Below are 19,821 nucleotides of genomic sequence, written 5' to 3' on the forward strand. Positions count from 1 at the left end.
AACAACTAAATTCCAACAGTATGGTTCAGTGCTTAGCTGTGGGTGTCTGTTTCTGCTTAAACAGCAACTGGGTGAAGACTCTCCTTCCTCTCCCTGTCCCCATGATCCAGTTTGGTCAGGTGTGGTGTGATTACTTCAATTATAAAGCACAACACAACATCAGAACAAACAAATCTTTATTCATGCCTATTTGCATGCAAACACCTTTGGAAGTTTATCTGAGAAACTAATGACAGAGTTGCTTGGGGTTGGAACTGTCATTGGGTAGATGAAGGCAGGATAAGACAACAAAAAAAATCAGGAAAAATGTTTTCTTAACCATACAAGGTCCCCTGGAAAAGGTTAAATTGACAAGATCTCCTGAGCAAATTTGGAGCTTGGGGTAAGCAAAGTGGGAAGGATGAAGAGGACGTAGAATGGGAAGGGGAGGGAGAACATGCCGGATCAGGAAGATCAAGTTGGGGGAGGAAAAGAGAAGGCGAGCAAGAAACATCTATCTTAATAGAGGGAGTCATTACAGGTTAAAGAGAAACCTGGCACTGGAGAAATATCGAGGTATCCACATGGATGACCCCAAATAAGAATATAAGCAATAGTCAAGAGGCTACCTTAAAAGCCCTTCTCCTATAATGAGATTGATGACTACACTAAGTGTCATCATAGAGACATCATCCTCTAGCTGCTGCAAGCAGAGATTCACAGCCAAACACTGATGGGATCTCCTAGAACCCAGTTGCAGAGAGGCAGGGGTGATGAGCAAAGTGGTCAAGACCCCCAGTTGGGATTCCTGGGCAGTCTATGTGGCCTCTGGCAGCCTCTGTATCTTAGTGTACAAATGGGTTTGGGGTCATTCTTTACAGAAGGATACTCTCTCAGCATAGGTACACAGGGGAGAGCCTGAGTCCGGCACCAAATGATGTGTCAGATGTTGATGATCCCCCATGGGGGGCTTCACCCTTCTGGGGCAGTGGATGAGGGGTGAATGTGGGACAGGGCCATGGGAGGATGGAAGGGAGAGGGAACTGAGATTGGTATGCAAAATAAGATTGTTTTTCATTTGAATAAAATTGATTTTTAAAAACTCTTATAGATTGCACAGTTAAAAAGGAATCAGGCAAAATGTTTTCTTAACCATTCCAAATTAAATATGGACAAAACTGAGTGATGTCTCATAAGAACAAAGGGTCCAAAACAGGGAAAACAAAGAGAAGTGAAGCGAGAGATGTACACAAGCCACCAATTGTGATTATACAAAAAAGCAATACAGCCTCGCAAGATGGTAGAGAGACTATAAAAAGCTAGAAAAGTAGACACCAGCACCAGGATGTTCTGGGTGGCTCTGGACTCAGGGGAGGATCTCCTGGAACCATGAGAACTTCTGATGTGTTGAACACTCTGCTTGTGTCTGTACAGGGTGACAATCATGGAGGCGCTGGACCAGGTGATGAGCACAGCAAAAAAGAATTCAGGGCACATCACCAAGGCTGTATAGAGTGTGTTTATGATTTCATCCCAGCCTACAGTAGAGCAATATCCAAAATCTCGATTTCTTGTCATGTTTTTGCTATTCATTTTCATAAATATGTTCAAGAATATGAAACGTATCAGCATGTAGAAGACCCAGAGTAGGGAAACATTGCAGTGAATGCACTTTGTAGTTTTGGCTTTATGATCCTTCCAACATGACTTCCTGGAACTGATGGTCATTGCCTGGAAGACACTCAAAAGGCAGGTAGTGCCAATGGACACATTTCGAGCAAATCCTTGAATGTAAAATAGGAATACACATCCAAAATCATTCACAAAATATTTAAATCCACAAACTGCCATTGTTTGGGGCACTCCTGCAGAGAGAGTGATCAAGGCATTGGCTGACATTAGGTGTGTGAGAATCAAATCTGTATGCTTTAATGTGTGTTCTCTACAATAAAGTAATAGATAGTACAACAAAAGAGAGAAATTTCCAAGAATTCCAGTTGTAGTTTGTGATAAGAAAATGATTCTGATTGCCAGGTTCCAGATATTCATTCTGTGATTCAGCACAATTTCCTTAAGAACATGATCATGCTATCTCTCCAGTCAAATGAATAATGCCAAATGATGGCAGCCAGGGATGGAGGAAAATGGCATTGAACCACAGAGCTACAGAGACACTGAAGCTCAGGGTCCTTTAGGCACAGTAGTTCAGCGCTGGCCTTGAACACGTGAAAATAAATCATACTGAGTTATGAGCTAGCACTTTTGAAAAGTCACACCCCAGACACACACACACACACACACACACACACACACACACACACGTGACCCCCCTCAGTTTAGAACTGTTGGAGAGAAGGGAACAATTGATATGGTAAAATGCCAAAGAATGCATAATATAATAAGATAAGCAAACTGTGTTAGGAGAAATTGCAAGAACGATAATATCTTATGAATGATATCAACTTCAGGAACGTTCGTTTTTTTGTATTGGAACTCTGTCTGGAATAATCAGGCACCACTCAGAAGTCGAGTGTGGGAATGATAGAAAAGATGGCACTGGGTTTAACATCCCATCAGTACATTGAAGTTTAAGGACTCTCTTAGGACACCACACTCTATCCTCATGAGAAATGGTGTCTGCTAACACTTCTTAAATTAGGTCAGATCCCCTTGCAGAAGCACACAGTAATTGCTATGAATCAGCACCTGGCTGAAACAAGGTGGCCCAGAGAGATACTGTTCCCCTCACACTCATCAGCCATATAGGGACCCTCAGCTGTCAATCAAGAGCTGGGGTTGAATTGGTAAAAGCTGAGGATCTTAGCATGTATATATGGAGTGTTGAAATGAGCTGAGACCTTTGAAGCAAGATAGGCAGGAATAAAAGAGAAGGAGGATTCTGGGAAATGTAGGAAAGAAGGGAGTCGCCCTGTGATCACAGGAATAGATGACACTTAAGGCCGGCGTCCTCAGTAAGATAAGTCCCTATAAATCTATATAGATCAGTTGTTATGGTTGATAATAAAGACTGAGATAGCAACTAAGAAATCCTAGTCATTGGCCAGCAGCATTGTAAGTAATATAAGACTTTGTGTGTTATTTGTGGGCCCTAAAGCAGCAGCAGAACCCAGGCAGCTGACAGAAAGAGTTATCATTACAGTGTAATTTTTAGTACTAAGTGTAAGTATTCAACAATGATAATAAATAATGAGTCACTGATCTTTTTTATTTCAACTTTCAAGACCAAACCATATACACACATGTGGTAAGCACCTCTTTAAATCTGAAATCTGTTTGTGTCAGAATAGAAACTGAAAGGGCATTAACATTACTAGTGTGGAGCAAACAGCGTCACCCTAGTCTGGTCAAAAAAGCCATGAGACAGTTTCACAAACATTCCAAAGTCTATATGCAGTTTGTGTTCCCCACTTGACATTGTGTCTACTTCATTGCTGTGTTATATGATTTTGGTTGTAGACAGTTTTCATTTGTAGGGACTAGAATGGTGGCTCTGTGGTAAAGAACACTGAGTGCTCTTTCCCAACAACCATATGGTAGCTTTAAACGACGTGTTTGTCTAGTTCCAGAGTGTTCACACACATTCTTCCCTCCTCTGTAGACAATGGGTTCTCATAGTGTACATAAATACATTCAGAAAATCAGTCATGACCCCCAAAATCACAACAGATAATATAATCTTTTTAAATATGACTTTTCATTTTGTTACACTTGCTTATTTCAACAGGCAAATGACAAGTGCATATATGACTTTAATTATTTTACCAAAACACAGTATACTAAGTATGCTCTGATATGACAGAAAGTTGTGCCATTTCCCAGTTTCCTTTCACAAGGAAAATATGGACGTGATGGATGTCCACAGAAATATTCATTGTTATCTTTGAGAGGTAAAGTCTAGAGTGGTAACTACAGATGAATTACTAATATAATTACTTTGTAGAAAATACTACATAAAGTACATGTGCATGTGAAAAAAATTAAGCTACTAAAATATTTCATTTAAAATTCTGTATGTACTTGCTATTTCTTATATGGATGAACTGATTATATTATCTTTTATAATTCACTAAAAAAGAGATACATGTGAGATGCCTAAAAAAGAATGGGTAAATGTAAACATTTTCTAAGCAGAAATAAAAAGTGTGGACACAAAGTGTGGACACAAATGAGATTAGTGGCCCTGAACCATCAAGCACAATGCCCTGTGTTCCATTAGCGGCAACAATAATCAGAGAAATCAGCCATGGAATGAAGTTATGCTTAACATTTGACTATAACTAAACCAGGAGCGAAAACTCAAGACACATGTAGACCTGGCTGTCATTGTCTGATACTCTTACTGGTACTCTTCCCCTCAGATTCATCGTCCCAAGTTAAAAGGAAGTTTCAAACAGTCATCTTACCAGGTATCACTCAAGGCAGACACAGAAATTACCTCTACAACATATAAATGTACTCCTCCATAAAAATACATTTAATGCCAGAATCAGATGGACATCATGCAATTTCCTATGGTTGTGTACTTCTTGTATTTCTATTCTAACTCTTCGTGTAAGAGTAAAACCCAGGCAAGATCCCCAGTAATAATATTACCCACAAACTAGTCTACACATCATGTGAGTTAAGACAAATTATCACATTGGCTTATTACCACAATCCTTGAGCATCTTCACAGATGGACTCTATTACCCTGGTGCTACCTACAGTCTCCCTAAATGGGTGACTTACATTAAAAACAGGGACTGTCATAATATTAGAAACACTTATATCTCTCTTTCTCACTCACCTCTTAACAATGTGGTTATCCTTATGCCTTCCCTCTATGTTCTACAAACCTATTTCTACCTGAGATTCCCATTATCAGACAGAAGCTCTTACACAGGTCTCCTCAATTCTGGCTTTGAAACACACTCTGCAATATAGTGCAATCCCCTGGCCTCTTATATCTGCACTGTTGTGGACTCACTACACATATCCTGACTTCACCATAACCAGCACTGTGAGAGTGGAGGGTAGCTCAAGTCTGAGACAATGGTTCAAAAATCTGTGATCTTACCTCCCTTCATAATGACAATTTTCATGTCACCTGCACTGGAATTGACAGTGTGTCTTTGGGAGACAAAATTATTTATCAAACTTCTTCCAGTTGGTAATTAAAGACAGGCTTATATATTTCTCATGAACATCTCATGATTTTGAAGAGGAGTTGGGTTTTCATTATCCCTGAAGGCTGACTGTGTCACCAGTGCAAGGTGCTAGAAATTTTGATGTCAAATTCTGGAAAAATTTAAGGAAATATCTATGCATCATTGAATCTAGGCTGCTCTGACTTCTTCTGGTATGAATTAAGTTTTTTTAAGTTTTACAATATTTACTACTATTAAGTAGAATGCTCTTTGAGTATTTCATTTATGCATATTTTTCCTCAAATCCATCCACCATTATCTCCTTGTCATGTCTTTTATTTAACCACACCACAATTCCCTCCAAATTTCACTTGTTGCTAACAAATAAACAAAACAAATGAACAGCAGAAGAAAACAACCACTGGCTGAACTTACAGATGCTCTTATGTTCTTAGTACAAGGGCCTCTGTGGAAGCACAGGAAGCCTCTCAAAGTACAAATCACTAAAGAAATCTGACACAGCCCTCCCATAAGTCATCTGTGGTTCATAGCCCCTCAGCTATGAGAAGGACATCATGGCAACTTCCAATCTCCTGAAATTTTGTTTAGCTTCATCATGTGCATGTTTTTGCCTACTATAGAAACAGGTGAATTCACTAGTGCAAGTGCTCTGTCCTCTATGTACAAATCCTGTTTCCATAGAAATATATACAATTGCAATGTTCTACCATTCTTTCTGTCTCTTCTTCCATAATACCCCTGAGTTGTTGGAGGAAGAGTTGTGGTGTAGATGTCCCTCTTATTAGCTGGGTCCTATGGAGTCTCTTCTTCTCAGCACCTTGAATGATGGTGGACCTCTGTTTGACCACCATGGACTATGAAAAAGAAGATAATCTGATGCGTGTTAAGAGATATAATTATCCTTCTTCATAAGGACATGAGCTTAGGGTCCAGTTGCCTGAAGTTCTTTGACTACAGTTAAGGATACATGAGACGCATTCCTTCCATTTAAGCTTGTATATTAGTATCATCCTTGTTCAGGTCTTGTATAGGAAGTCACATTAATGATTCCCACTCAAGGTTATACCCTATCTGATATATGAAGGATATGTGAACAAGGATATAAACGGTTCGCCATCCCATTTTATAAAGCTCAGTTACAGAGTAAACCAGATTTCATACCAGGACAAACACACACACACACACACACACACACACACACACACACACACACACACACACACACAAACACACACACACACACACACACCACACACACACACAGAGAGAGAGAGAGAGAGAGAGAGAGAGAGAGAGAGAGAGTCATGAATTCACAAACGCACATAACGTATAACAAACTACAAGGACAATTATCTGAGGCTGGTTCCACACATCTCGCTGTTGTCTGGAAGTCACTGCTAACTGCTGTATGTACAGATCCTCACAGACAGGAGAGGTAGTTGTAGATCCTCAGAATGAAAAAGGCAAGACGTTGTTCTGTTCGATACACAGGTAACATACTTACAGAAGTATGTTAGCCTCCAATGCATATAAGTTTTTAATATCCAATGCTTAAGGTGTATATATAAAGTAAAATGCCTTTAAATTATGTAGGCTGTATCCCACCAGCCGATTCCCATTTTTCAGAAGTGAATATACTAATCTTGTAAAATTTGCTGTTCCTATATGACTGTAGGTCATAAGACTGACTGCTATTTCTGCTCTTGTAATCTAATCTCCTTACTCTGCTCACAAAGCTGCCTAGGACAATTGAGAAAGACATTTTTTCAAAATCATAATCTATGTAAATATAGGCAGAATATATGTAATATTGTGAGTTTTGCCTTTTGAGTTCTGGGTGTTTAGGACTAGTTTTTCCATCTTAGGAGAGCTACGGACTGTAGACTTGGACCAATCAGTCCAGGTGCCAGTACCTATATAAAAAGTCTCCTCTTATTAAAATATTTTTTGCTATTTGAAATTTTCATCTTCATAATGCATACTTAACTCCTGTGTTCTTAAATTACACTAACAATGTATTTCCTAAATTGTGACAGAGATTGAGAAATGTGTTATTAATTAATCCAAGCCTTGTTCCTATAACAAAAATGCTGCAGGTGGTATTTGGCTTCTGGAAAATAATTTGACTTGGTATTTTTATATTTCTCTCTGTGTGTCACTCTCTCTCTCTCTCTCTCTCTCTCTCTCTCTCTCTCTCTCTCTCTCTCTCTCTCTCTCTCTCTCTCTGTGTGTGTGTGTGTGTGTGTGGTCATTTTCTACTCATATATTCTGTAAAAGTTGGGGAAAGTAGCTCCACAATTCAACATTCATGCAGAGTTTCTCATTTGCCATCACTCACTGTTCCTGAGAATCCATCCCTCTCCTCCAGTGCCCTGGGTTCCCTTTGTGTCCTAACACCCAAGAGAGAAAAATGCAGACATCGTGTCCCTCTGCAGTTCAACCCAATTGAAAGTTTCTCAGTCTGTGATGTAAAGATGTGTACTTCAGGGGTGATATCATTTCATCAGACAGTGTCAAGGTTTCCTCCTGTAACATCATCTGGACCACAAGGGAAATGGGGTCTAAGTATATCAACATGTCAGTCAGAGTGTGCAGGGGATTTGTTCCTATATGGATACAGGCTATCCGTCCCTCTGTCCAGTGAAGTTCTATCCAGCATCACCCATCACAGAGAAATTTACTTTCTCGGGTGAGTCTTGAATTCTTTCCTGAAGGCTTGCTGAAGTTAGGGCAATCTGCTGCAATCTGTGTGACTACAGAACTGAACGAGTCTTTCTCTTTCAGTAGAGACACCAGCACGGGGGCTGATTACACCTGATGCCTCAGCACGGTAAGAAATCTGTACGTGAGATGTTCTTTAAGTTCTTTTCAGATCTTCTTAGAACTATTTGCTAAGGTCATAGCTGTTGGTTATTAATAAGACAGAGGTGGGATCTTTGTGATTGAGACACTTGTAACAGTGCTCATGGGTTCACCTCCTCACACCTTCTCTTTAGAAGTCTCAGGCTCTGTTCAGTGAGATGCTACATTCATGGCAGCCACAGTGAGCTAAGAGATTGCTCTCATACAGACATGAGCTATCCATGCTGGATTGTATAAATCCCCCTTGAACTCTGGTTTTCAGAGGAATTGGTGGTTTTCTTTTTACTAGTGCAAACCTCAGTGCACAGTGGATTTAAGAGGCTATGTTCCTTTTGTGAAGGAAGTAACTGTAATGAAGATCCAATGTTGTATTCATGTACATAAAACACAGAAAAGTCCTATATCTGTAGATACCAACAGCAAGCGATTATAATGGGGTTTGTCATACAGTACCAAGTTCATATTTTCATAGTTGGGGATGAATGCTCACATCAGTGGTTTTGGAAGATCTAACCAATAGGCACGATTTTCTCTTCTGAGTACTACTGGGACATATGTGCAGACCCAGTACATACCTTTGTTCTGTGTAATTGAAAATATTATGTATTTTATAGGTTTATGTAGATATCATTTCATTTGGATTGTATTTAGACAAGTGGACCGCATTAGTGAACTTTTCCAGGTGTGAATAACACTACATTAGAAAAAAGAAGGCAAAAGTCTTCCTCACTGTAATTGTGATATTGAAGCAATTTTAACGTTTATTGAATTCAATTTTTAGGCAAAATTATTTTTATACAATCCACATTATTGTCTTTAGGTAATTGTGTTTTATACTTATGTGATTACGGTCTAAAAATATTTCAGGATATCACAGGATTGTTTGCAAACACATAGAAGGATTTTCTTAAATGGAACAGAGAAAAGAATGAATATACGATTTTAATATGATTAGTTTTTCTTTTCTAGCAGGATGTATTTTAATTGGTGAAAAATGTTGCATGCATTCTGATGATTATTGCTCTATTTGTTCTATATGTTTTCAATCCTGCTATGTCTTTCTTTTTCCATTTTTTACTTAAATTAGAAACAAGATTGTTTTATATGTCAACCACAGTTCCCTCTCCCTCCCCTCCTCCCTTGCCCCCCCCACTAACACCCTACCTATCCCATACACTTTCTCCTCCCCAGGGAGGGTGAGATCTTCCATGGGGGTCTTCAGAGTGTGTCATATCCTTTGGGATAGGGCCTAGGCCTTTCTTTTGCCATTGGTAGGATCTGGGGAATCTGGGAGTTAGAGTGATGTCAGTGTGCAAAGGTGAATGCATTCTAGCTTTGCAGTTTTTAGGCTTATGCAGTTAAAGGGAGACAAACATCCAGTGAAGGTCCTCCAACACACACTCTCTCTCCCACTGAGTCTCTCTGTGTTTGTGTCTGTCTGTCTGTCTGTCTGTATTTATCTTACTAAAATATGATTAATTGTCTTAACAGTCTTACAAATGGAACCTTGGATGCAAGGCAGCAACAAATTTAAACGGAATATTGATTATGAGGCACTATACAATATGCCAACTCAAAATGAAGGACCCTATAGATTTGACATACCACCACAATCAACCTGCTATCAAACTCAGGAATCTTCTTATGAAAATGACACAGTTTCTAATTCCTCAACAATGAAATGTTCTGGTTGCTGAGAAACACAATATTTAACATGGCATGAAGACAGTACTTCTTCATATCTATCTAGAGATGTCTGGGTCTCACATTAAGTAATAATCACACAAATTAAACAGAATGATATCAACAGACCTGGCCATGGGGATCATCTTTGTGTCCCAGACTACACTGGGAATGATGGGGAACTCAGCCTTGTTTTGCTGTTTCATCATCAATGAATTCTCTGGGGTCAGAGCCAGGCCTACAGACCTTATTGTCAAAAGCCTGACCTGTGCTAACTTCATGGTTCTGCTCTGTAAAGGAATCCCTCAGACAATGGCTGCTTTTGGTTGGACATATTTTTTAGATACCATTGCATGTAAACTTGTCTTTTACTTTCATAGAGTTGCCAGAGGAGTATCCCTTGGGTCCACAGCCCTCTTAAGTTTCTTCCAAGCCATCATGATCACCCCAAGGAATGCCAAGTACAAACACTTCAAAGCAAGAGCCTACAATGTCATTGGACCTTCTGTCAACATGTGTTGGTCCCTGCAAATGGTGTTAAATGCCCTCATTCCTGTGCTAGTGACAGACCTGGGGGATGGAAAAAACTGCACTGATTTTCGTGATTTGCTATACTGTGCTGTGGCCAAACCTCACAATCTAACGTATGCCTTATATGTTATCTTATTGGGCTCCTCTGATGTCATGTGTTTGGTTCTCATGATATGGGCCAGTGGTTCCATGGTGCTCGTCCTGCTGAAGCACAAGCAGAGGGTCCAATACATGCATAGAGTTCTGTGTCCCAAATCATCTCCCGAGACCAGAGCCACCCAAACCATCCTTGTCCTAGTCGGCAGTTTTGTGCTCTTTTATACAGCATCTGGTATCTTAACCATGTGCTTAACTTTTGTAAACGGAACCTGTAGGTGGCTGGTCCATGCCAGTGTAGCCACAGCTGCTTGCTTTCCAGCATTGTGTCCCTTTCTTCTCATCAAACACTACACCCTAGTTACCAGGCTCTGCTAATAACAAACAACATATGTTACACGTCAGAGAGTCCTAACATTTATAGCCTGCCCTCTTTCTATTCTTTTTGTTCTAATGTGTTCTATCATTTTATCATTTCTTACTTACTTACATTTCATCTCGAATCTGGAAAATACCTAAGTACGGATGTAAACTTTAAAACTGGTACAATATTTTTTCAATCAGATCATTGTCAGTAATGAAGTATCAACATGAAGTATTTATGGCATCAGAGAAGCCAAATTCAATGGTTCTATCAAATCCATACCCTCAGAGCTCAGACAAGCCCATCAGAGCTGAGGTAGTTTGAGGGTAAGACCCAGGGGGATGAATGACACCAAGAGAACAAGGCTCTCTGAATCAAATGAACAAATCTCCTACGAACTCAGGGAGACAGAAGCCGCAAGCATTTTTCTTCTAGTCCTCTGCATATATATTCTAGCTGTCGCTTTAGCATTTGTATGAGTCTGCTGAGTTTATGAATGAGGGGGTCTCTGATTCTTGTGCCTTCTCTTGGGACATTTACTTTTGTTGGTTTGCCTTGTGCTGTCTCAATGAGATATTTTAATGAAATTGTGTTTTATCTTGTTATGCATTGCTGTTATGTCTCAGAAACCTATTCTTTCACAATGACAGAGAGGAAGTGTGTGAGCATGGAAGAGGAGGTGGGGAGTAGGGGGAAGAGACACTGCAATCAGGATATATTGTATAACAAAATAATCTATTTTCAATAAAAATGGAAAAAGAAAGAATATTTTGCATCACACAATAAGATAACTAAGTGATATCTGTCTTTGAGTCCATCTGTGTGATGTCCTACATTGACAAGTGGATATAGTTTAGCCATCCCTATATCATAGGATAAATTGTCATACCACTTCAATTTAACCTAAAATCACTCTATTTTAATGAACACAAAAAAATCATTAAAGAGCTGCAATGAAATAGAGACAAATTCAGTATATTTCAATTTACTTCCATGCTTTAGAATAGCTATGCTGCAACCACAGAGCTTTGTTTAGAGTTTTACACTGTCGCTAGCAATTGTGTATTATGCCCTTATCTATCACAGAATGAGAAAGTGGCAGAGTTGAAAATAGAAAATTTATTATCAGGGATCCCATTCCCACGGAATCCAACACACCCAGAGACTTCCAAGTCCCGGGTACCAGTCCTGCCTCCATCTACCGGACCAGGTAGTGCAGGGGCTGTTTCCAGATCGGCTTCGGATGCCCTGCTCAGAGACACCTGAGGCCCGGGGACTCTCTTGGGATCCCATTCCTGCGGAATCCAAATCACCAGAGACTTCCAGGTCCCCAGTACAAGTCCTGCCTCTGTCCACCGGACCAGGTAGACTAGAGGCTATTTCCGGTCTGGCCTCTGCTACCCTGCTTGGTGACTCCTGAGGCCGGGGGACTGCTCAAGAGACTCGAATTTGGGATCCAACACACCCAGATACTGCCTAGGCCCCAGTACCAGTCTGTGCGAGTTGGCATTCCTACCGTGAGTGGAGGAGTGCTGCCCTTTCTCCACATCCTCTCCAGCATAAACTGTCATTGGTGTTTTTCATTTTAGCCATTCTGACAGGAGTAAGATGGTGTCTCAGAGTTCTTTTGATCTGTTTCCCTGATGGCTAAGGATGTTGAACTCTTTCTTATGTGTCTTTCAGCCATTTTAGATTCCTCTATTGAGAATTCTCTATTTAGTTCTGCACCCAATTTTTAATTGAATTATTTGGTGTTTTGGAAACTAGCTTCTTGAGTTCTTTGTAAATTTTGGAGATCAGCCCTCTGTCGGATGTGGGGTTGGTGAAGATCTTTTTCCAAATCCGTGGGCTGTCATTTTGTCGGCTTTGTTTGATCTTATTTTATTTTATGTTGTTGTGTTTTGTAGTTGTATCTCAGAAGCCTATTCCTTTGTAATGAGAGACAGAAAGGGGTGGATCTGATGGCAGGGAAAGTGTGGAGACCCTGGAAGGATAAAGGGAGAGGAAACTCCTTGCAGATTATATACCTTGAGAAAGGCGATCTATTAATAAAATGTGGATTGTAGTCTGGTGGTGTGGATTGTAGTCTGGTAATCCTTTGCTCTACATCTAGTATCCATACATGAGTGAGTACATACCATGCTTGTCTTTCTGTGACTGAGTTACCTCACTCAGGATGGTTTCTTCCAATTCCATCCATTTTCTTGCAAATTTCAAGATTTTATTGGTTGTTTTTTTCCACTGAGTAATGCTCCATTGTGTAAATGTACCACATTTTCTCCATCTATTCTTCAGTTGAGGGGCATCTAAGTTGCTTCCAGGTTCTAGATATTACAAGCAATGATGCTATGAACATAGTTGAATCTAGGCAGTAGTGAAGAGGCTGCCTTTGGTTCCCTTCCCCTATAATGAGATTGATGACTACCTTATATGCCATCCTAGAGACTTCATCCAGTAGCGGATGGAAAGAGAAGCAGGTACCCACAGCTAAGCACTGAGCCATACTCCTGGAATCCAGTTGTAGAGAGGGAGGAGGGATGAACAAAGGAGTCAAGACCTTGTTGGAGAAACCTACAGAAACAGCTGACCTGACCTAGTGAGAGCACAGGGACTTCAGTCGTAAAGCTGGGGAACCAGCATTGGGCTGAACCAAGCCCTCCGAATGTGGGTGCCAGTTAGGAGACCTGGGCAGTGTATGGGACCTCTAACCATGGAACCAGTATCCCTAGTGCTCAAATGGACCTTGGGAGCTCATTCCCTATGGGTGGATACTATTTCAGCCCAGATACACAGAGGAGTGCCTAGGCCCTCCCCCAAATTATGTGACAGACTTTGAAAATTCCCATTGGAAGACCTTACTCTCCTTGGAGAGTGGATGAGGGATGGTTGGGTGGTCATTAGGGGACATGGGAGGATGGGAGGGAGACGGAATGGACAGATTGATATGTAAAATAAGATTGCTTCTAAATAAAAAGGTAAAAAAATAGTAGGTCTACAGAATATGGCGTTTAAGATGTTTTAACAACATAAGGCTTTACACGACAGTGAGACTAATCTCCTAGCAGCACCATTCTGCTTCAGAGAAGATGATGGGCATCGAAGAACCTCCATACAGAGTTTGCCTTTATCATGTCAAAGTTAGCCACTTGACAAGAAACTGCCCCTGCCTCCACTGCTGGCAAGGACACAAAAGAAGGCAACTGCTGAACGTTGCCAAATTCTGCTTCCCAGAAAATACTTTTCAATATTCTAGGCCTGTAGGCCTAAGATAGATGACCCAATGTTGCAAAGGAACCTTGAGTGGTTGTCCAGGAGGCCAGTTATCTCTGTAGTTTTTATAGTTTTAGAAGTTGTTTTTTCTGTTCTTCCTGTATACTCAGGTAATATTTTGTCCTTCTCAGGTCTCTAATGGAGATTGAAGACTAGATAGTTATACCATTTTCTTTGTTACTAAATTCAGAAAAGAAACTTACAAAAGAGATGTAAAGCTTAGAAGGTTAAGAGACATAAAAGTTTAAGCTTTTTATCTAAGAAACCAGTTTAAGGCCTAAAAGAATAGCTTAGGTGGGTAATACAAATTATAGAAAGTGGTTTAGGCATAAAATTTTAGATTCATCAAGACAGGATAGATAATAAAGTATTTTCTCTGCCAAATACAAAAATTAGTAGCAAATAAAATTCAAGAACATCTCAAAAACATTTATTTTTAATTGATTTGGGTGTGAGGTGAGAGATATGGATCAGAATTTGAGTCCAACAGAGCTAGGGGAGATGCCCAAACTTCCCAGACTTTGCTGAGGACTGCTGTTACAAGGTTAAGAACAGCCAAGCAGCATTTTTTTCTGAAACAAGCAAATTATCTGGGAAAGTATCACTGAAGAGGACTTCTGAACCAATTTTGGGCTAGAGCAGCTGTCATGGGATAAGAGCCATATGAAGCACAAGTTTATGGCCAGCCATGGTTTCTTTTTGCCTTACAGTTAGGGTACAGTACCCATAAGGTGTCTGTGAAATAGCAGCCCCGATTACCTGACAGGATGAAAGACACGGGAAAGGCAGCTCTATTTGCAGCTGGGTCACTAGCTTCTTTGCACATCATCTGGGCAAAGGAAAAATGCTATTATCTGAAAGGTGGAGAGTACAAGGGGCCAAACACAGTGTGAAGAGCTCACATAAGCCACTAATTCAAGAAGCTGATGAAGCTCCCATACTCACTTTGGTCAATCATAGAAAAACAAGGTGATACATCCCTAACTTTCTTTATTGATTTCCTGGGGTGCTAATTGAGTATACAATTTGATATTGTGAAATGTTCATATTTTACATACTTATAATAAAATAAGGAGATAATTTTTTTCTTATCCAGGCCAAAGTGAATCTTGACACAATAGAGTAATGACTCTTAAGAATGAAGGGTCCAAAAGAGGGAAAACACAGGGAAGTGAGGTGAGTGATGTCCACCAGCCACCAGTTGTGGTTATACAGAAAAGCAATGCAGCTTCGCAAGACGGTAGAGACAGTATAAAAAGCCAGAAAGGTAGACACCAGGAAGAGAATGTTTTGAGTGGCCCTGTACTCAGGGAATTTTCTACTGGAACTATGAGAACTACAGATGTATTGAACCCTCTGCCTGTGTCTGTACAGAGTGACAATCATGGAGGCACTGGACCAGGCAATGAGCAGAGAAAAGAAGAATTCAGGGCACATCGCCAATGTTCCATAGAGGGAGTCACTGATTTCGTCATGTCCTACAATAGAGCAGTATCCAAAGTCTCTTTTTCTTGTCACATTTTTGCTATTAATTTTGGTAAATGGGTACATAACGAAAATGAAATTTATCAACATGTACAAGACCCAGAGCAGGGAAAGAGAGCAGCCAATATACTTTACAGTTCTGACTTTATGACCTTTACAACAGGATTTCCTGGGATTGATGGTCATGACCTGGAAGACACTCAAGAGGCAGGTAGTACAAATGGACAGACTTCGACTGAATCCTTGAATGTACAGTAGGATCTTGCATCCGAAATCATTCAAGAACTTCTTCAATCCCCAAACTGCCATTGTTTGGGGCACTCCTGCTGAGAGAATGATCAAGGCATTGGCTGCCATTAGGTTCAAAAGAATCAAATCTGTGGGTTTTAATGTGCTTTCTCTGTAGTAAAGGACTAGATAGTAGAAAATTAGAGAGAAATTCCCCATAATTCCCGTGGTAATTTGTGATAAGAAAATGACTCTAGTCGCCAGATTCCAGAAGTCCATTCTCTAATTCAGCACAAATTCCTTTAGAATTCAGCCAGAGTACCTCTCGGGTCAAATGAATAAAGACAGATGATTGTATCCTGGGGAGAAGGAAGACACCATTAATCCATGGAGTTACAGAGAGGCTGAAACAGAGGGTTATTTATACTCAGGATTTCAAGACCAGCCTTGACCATATAAAAAAGACCACATCCTAATAATTTTTACAGGAGTAGCTACTTTCCATGTGTGTTACTGTGTGATTTCTCAGTACTTTAGAATGCACACACTGATGGAATTGGAGCCATAACGTTCCCTAGGAATGAAACATTCAGGATGATAGGCTGTTGACCTGTGAGAAACAAGGAAGAGTGGCAGGCAGTATAAACAAACATAATATAAGACTTTCAGAATATACTGATATTTGCTACTCATGATGTAAAAGAAATCAACTTCAAAAACAACCACAAAACTTACATGAGGCAATTCATTTTTCCAACATCATGTTTTTATTGGTTTGGAGGTTTTATATAATGCCCCCTGATCACATTCACTCCCCTGTCTTCCTGTGTCCATCCCTATTTCCTTTGACCTCCCCTAAAAAAAGGAAAAACTAAAGAGAAAAAATACCAACTCCAATTTGTGTTGCCTATATACTCACTGGAACACTGTCAGTTGGTTTTTTTAATATAAAATAATTCTTTTAAAAATAAATTTATTGATTGATTGATTTTATATCCAGGCAGTTCCCCTCTCTCACCTGACGGTCCCTTCTACCCATGCTCCTCTGTTCTCACCCCCCAATTCATGTCTCCTCCATTTCTGTTTAGGAAAGGGCAGGTCTTCCTTGAATATTCAGAAATCATGACCTATCAAGTTGCAGTAAGACTAAACACTTCCCCATATTAAGGCTGGGCAAGGTGACCTGTGTATCTCATCTACAATAAAGAGACATTAATGAGAAATGTATACCACTCAGAATATTTCTATAGTGCTGTGACAGGGCTGAGACCTTGGGAACTACCAAATGCAATCTCTACTTTCCTATGCATTGGCCCAGTAGAACACACTAGGGAATTGCTGCAGCTGAAAATAGAAACTACCCTGTTAATTGATGCAATACAGAGAAAGAGACAGAGGGAGAGAGAGACACACACACACACACACACACAGAGAGAGAGAGAGAGAGAGAGAGAGAGAGAGAGAGAGAGAGAGAGAGCGCACAATATCTCAAGTGTGATTTCATAGTTTTTAAATTTTAGAAACGTGTTGATGTGGGAATAAGTGGGAATAGAGAGCAGGAGACTTGAAAGGGACCTGTAAGAATGCCTCAGAGTAGGGTGGGGATGATAAAACAATGCATGAGTTTTGAAAGTGAAAGGAGGAGTAATGTACATGGGACAGTATAAACTTGGACAAGGGAAGAAATATAGGAGAAGGGAGGGAGTTGGGCCAATCAAAACAGTAAGTATGAAAAGGACTTTAGGAAACTTGCTACTTTGTAAGCTAATAATATATAAAATAATTCTAAACAAATGAAACAAAAGAAAAATCATTATAAAGGGAAGGAAGAAAATGTTGAAAATAGGGCTGGAAAGATGGCTCAGTGGTTAAGAGCACTGACTGCTCTTCCAGAGGACCTGGGTTCAATTCCCAGAACCCACATGGCAGCTCACAACTGTCTGTAATTCCAGTTCCAGGGGACCCAACACCCATAGCAAAACACCAATGCACATAAAATAAAAATAAATAAATTTTAAATGGAAGGCCTCACCCTCCCTTGGGAGCAGAAAGGGTATTTGATAGGTAGGGTGTTAGTTGGGGGGACAGGGGAGGAAGGGAGGGAAAGGGACCTGGGATTAACATGTAAAATAATTTTCTTTCTAATTAAAAAGTGTTGAAAATATGAAATTTGACCATGCTTATGGAATAGCCAGGAATCACATGCTTTGCAAGTTATCTGTGAATCATTAGAGGTCCCATAGACTGTCCAGGCCTCCTGACACCCATGTTCAGAGGGCTTGGTTCAGTCCAATGCTGGCTCCCCAGCTTTATGTGTGCTCTTACTTGGTCAGGTCAGCTGTTTCTGTGGGTTTCTCCAGCACAGTCTTAACCCCTTTTGTTCATTCCTCCTCCCTTTCCCATCTCTTTAATTTTTGAAAGGAAATTATAAATGTATCATTCTGTCTTCTTCCCCCTAACCACTTCCAAGTGCCCATGCAAATATTTCTTCTCAAATTTGTGGCTTTATGTATTCACATTTAAAATCTGTTGAGTCTGTATGTTATTTGTAAAATACTGATTACAGTTTTCATGATATCATTCTGGATAAAACATTTGGTCCTATTTTTTTCTTACTCACCACAATTCTGCCATTGTTTGTAGCTCTAACCCCTGAAGAAAAACATTTTCAATGCCAAAGAAGTAAACCATTGAAAAACATGGCTAATCAAAGGCATAAAAAAGAAAAATCATGCCTGACCAAATGCAGAAATGGGGCAAACCACAGGTGTACACCCACAATGCAATTCTTGCACTTTTGGCTCATGGAAAATTATGGTAGAAGAGGCAGAAAGATTGAAAGAGCCAGAGAAATATATATATATATATATATATATATATATATATATATATATATACATACATATATATATATATATATATATATTGCATTTCCTAAAAATGTTGGGGAAGCAGCAGCCAGGAAGTCTCAGCCTGACTGCCTACAAAAATCAGAACAATCATGCCAATGGACATGCTAACATGGAAGGCAGAAATCCCATTAGACCTCAATAATCACACTTTTAAGGATAACCATACCCCAAATGATGTGACGGACTTTGATGATCCCCTGTGGAAGGCCTCACCCTCCCTGGGGGGCTCACTAGTGGGTATGGGAGGATGGGAGGGAGAGGGAACTGGAATTGATATGCAAAATAAGTTTCTAAATTAAATAAATAAAAGAAAACCCAAAAAAGGAATAACCACACAAATGAGTTGTTGTTTTTTTTTTTTTTTACATCATCCAGTAACAACCAAGGTTGCCTTAACCTGTAGACTACCCAGACACGCCCAATGGCAGTCCATCATCAATTAACAGATACACACAAAGTAGAATGCTACATACCAATTCCGGCCTTGAGAGATTCCATGTTATCTCAGTCATGGAGCAAATGGGTGGCTGCTGCTGGTGAACGGGATAGGAGTGCGCCAAGGTCACCATGCACAAGAGACCATGGAGCCACAAAGACCAATGTGAGCACTGATTCCACAGTCGAGAGGAAGTCTGTGGAGAGTTTGCTGCGCTGGAAAACCACACCATGGCCGATAGCCTGCAGGAAGAAGACGCTGAGATTCATTTGGCATCGAGCATTCAGCATAACTATGTGGATGAGTATCACCTGCAGGTGGCTAAGCTGTGGGATGAGAAAGATCTAAAAACCCAAACTCAGTGCCAGAAGCGCTGCAAAGATCTTAGACAAAAGGACTGAGTAAATCGGGTCAGGAAATCGGGAGAAGCAGGCAGCTGAGTAAAGGATAAGAGGCCTTCCGGAGTCGACAAAGGAAGATCTAGTAGGTCTTTTGGAAAAACAAATAGATAATTAAACTGGGGAATGCTGTTGCAAGAAGAGAAAAAAGAAGAAGCACGTTGCGGATTTCTCTTGACCCAGTTACTTTGGAGAAGATGGGGAAATAGAATCGGCGATGAAAGAAGCAAAGATGAGGTGGAAAAAGTGATGCTGTCTCTACTCCAGCAGGATTGACCCACAGAGATCAGAAAGAATATCATGCTGAGACTCAAGTTGCCTAGAAATTGAAAAAAGATCTCTTGCAAATTAAATTACAAGAAAGCCACAGAGAGAGAAAAGTCAATTTCAGACAAATGTTTCAGAAAAC

The 19,821-nt window shown here is 40.2% G+C and overlaps 2 protein-coding genes and 1 pseudogene across 2 annotated transcripts; 1 reads left to right on the top strand and 2 right to left on the bottom strand.

Moving 5' to 3' along the window:
- Window positions 1–1,074: 1,074 nt before the first annotated feature.
- On the bottom strand, window positions 1,075–2,037 carry LOC113838937 (annotated as a pseudogene).
- A 7,769-nt stretch (window positions 2,038–9,806) lies between these two features.
- Window positions 9,807–10,697, top strand: LOC103161395 (vomeronasal type-1 receptor 4-like). Its single transcript, XM_027434446.1, has one exon. It carries the CDS (start codon window positions 9,807–9,809, stop codon window positions 10,695–10,697), a length of 891 nt encoding a protein of 296 aa, XP_027290247.1.
- A 4,306-nt stretch (window positions 10,698–15,003) lies between these two features.
- On the bottom strand, window positions 15,004–15,954 carry LOC100751709 (vomeronasal type-1 receptor 4-like). The gene has a single exon (XM_027434445.1). It carries the CDS (start codon window positions 15,943–15,945, stop codon window positions 15,004–15,006), a length of 942 nt encoding a protein of 313 aa, XP_027290246.1. The 5' UTR covers window positions 15,946–15,954.
- Between the last annotated feature and the right edge of the window lie 3,867 nt (window positions 15,955–19,821).

This window comes from Cricetulus griseus, unplaced genomic scaffold (genome assembly GCF_003668045.3).
Source record: "Cricetulus griseus strain 17A/GY unplaced genomic scaffold, alternate assembly CriGri-PICRH-1.0 unplaced_scaffold_242, whole genome shotgun sequence".
In the NCBI taxonomy this organism is placed as follows: domain Eukaryota; kingdom Metazoa; phylum Chordata; class Mammalia; order Rodentia; family Cricetidae; genus Cricetulus; species Cricetulus griseus.

Bases quoted from the DNA above. Each gene is read 5' to 3' on its own strand.
- LOC100751709 (XM_027434445.1), bottom strand. From the start codon at position 15,945: ATGGACTTCTGGAATCTGGCGACTAGAGTCATTTTCTTATCACAAATT.
- LOC103161395 (XM_027434446.1), top strand. From the start codon at position 9,807: ATGATATCAACAGACCTGGCCATGGGGATCATCTTTGTGTCCCAGACT.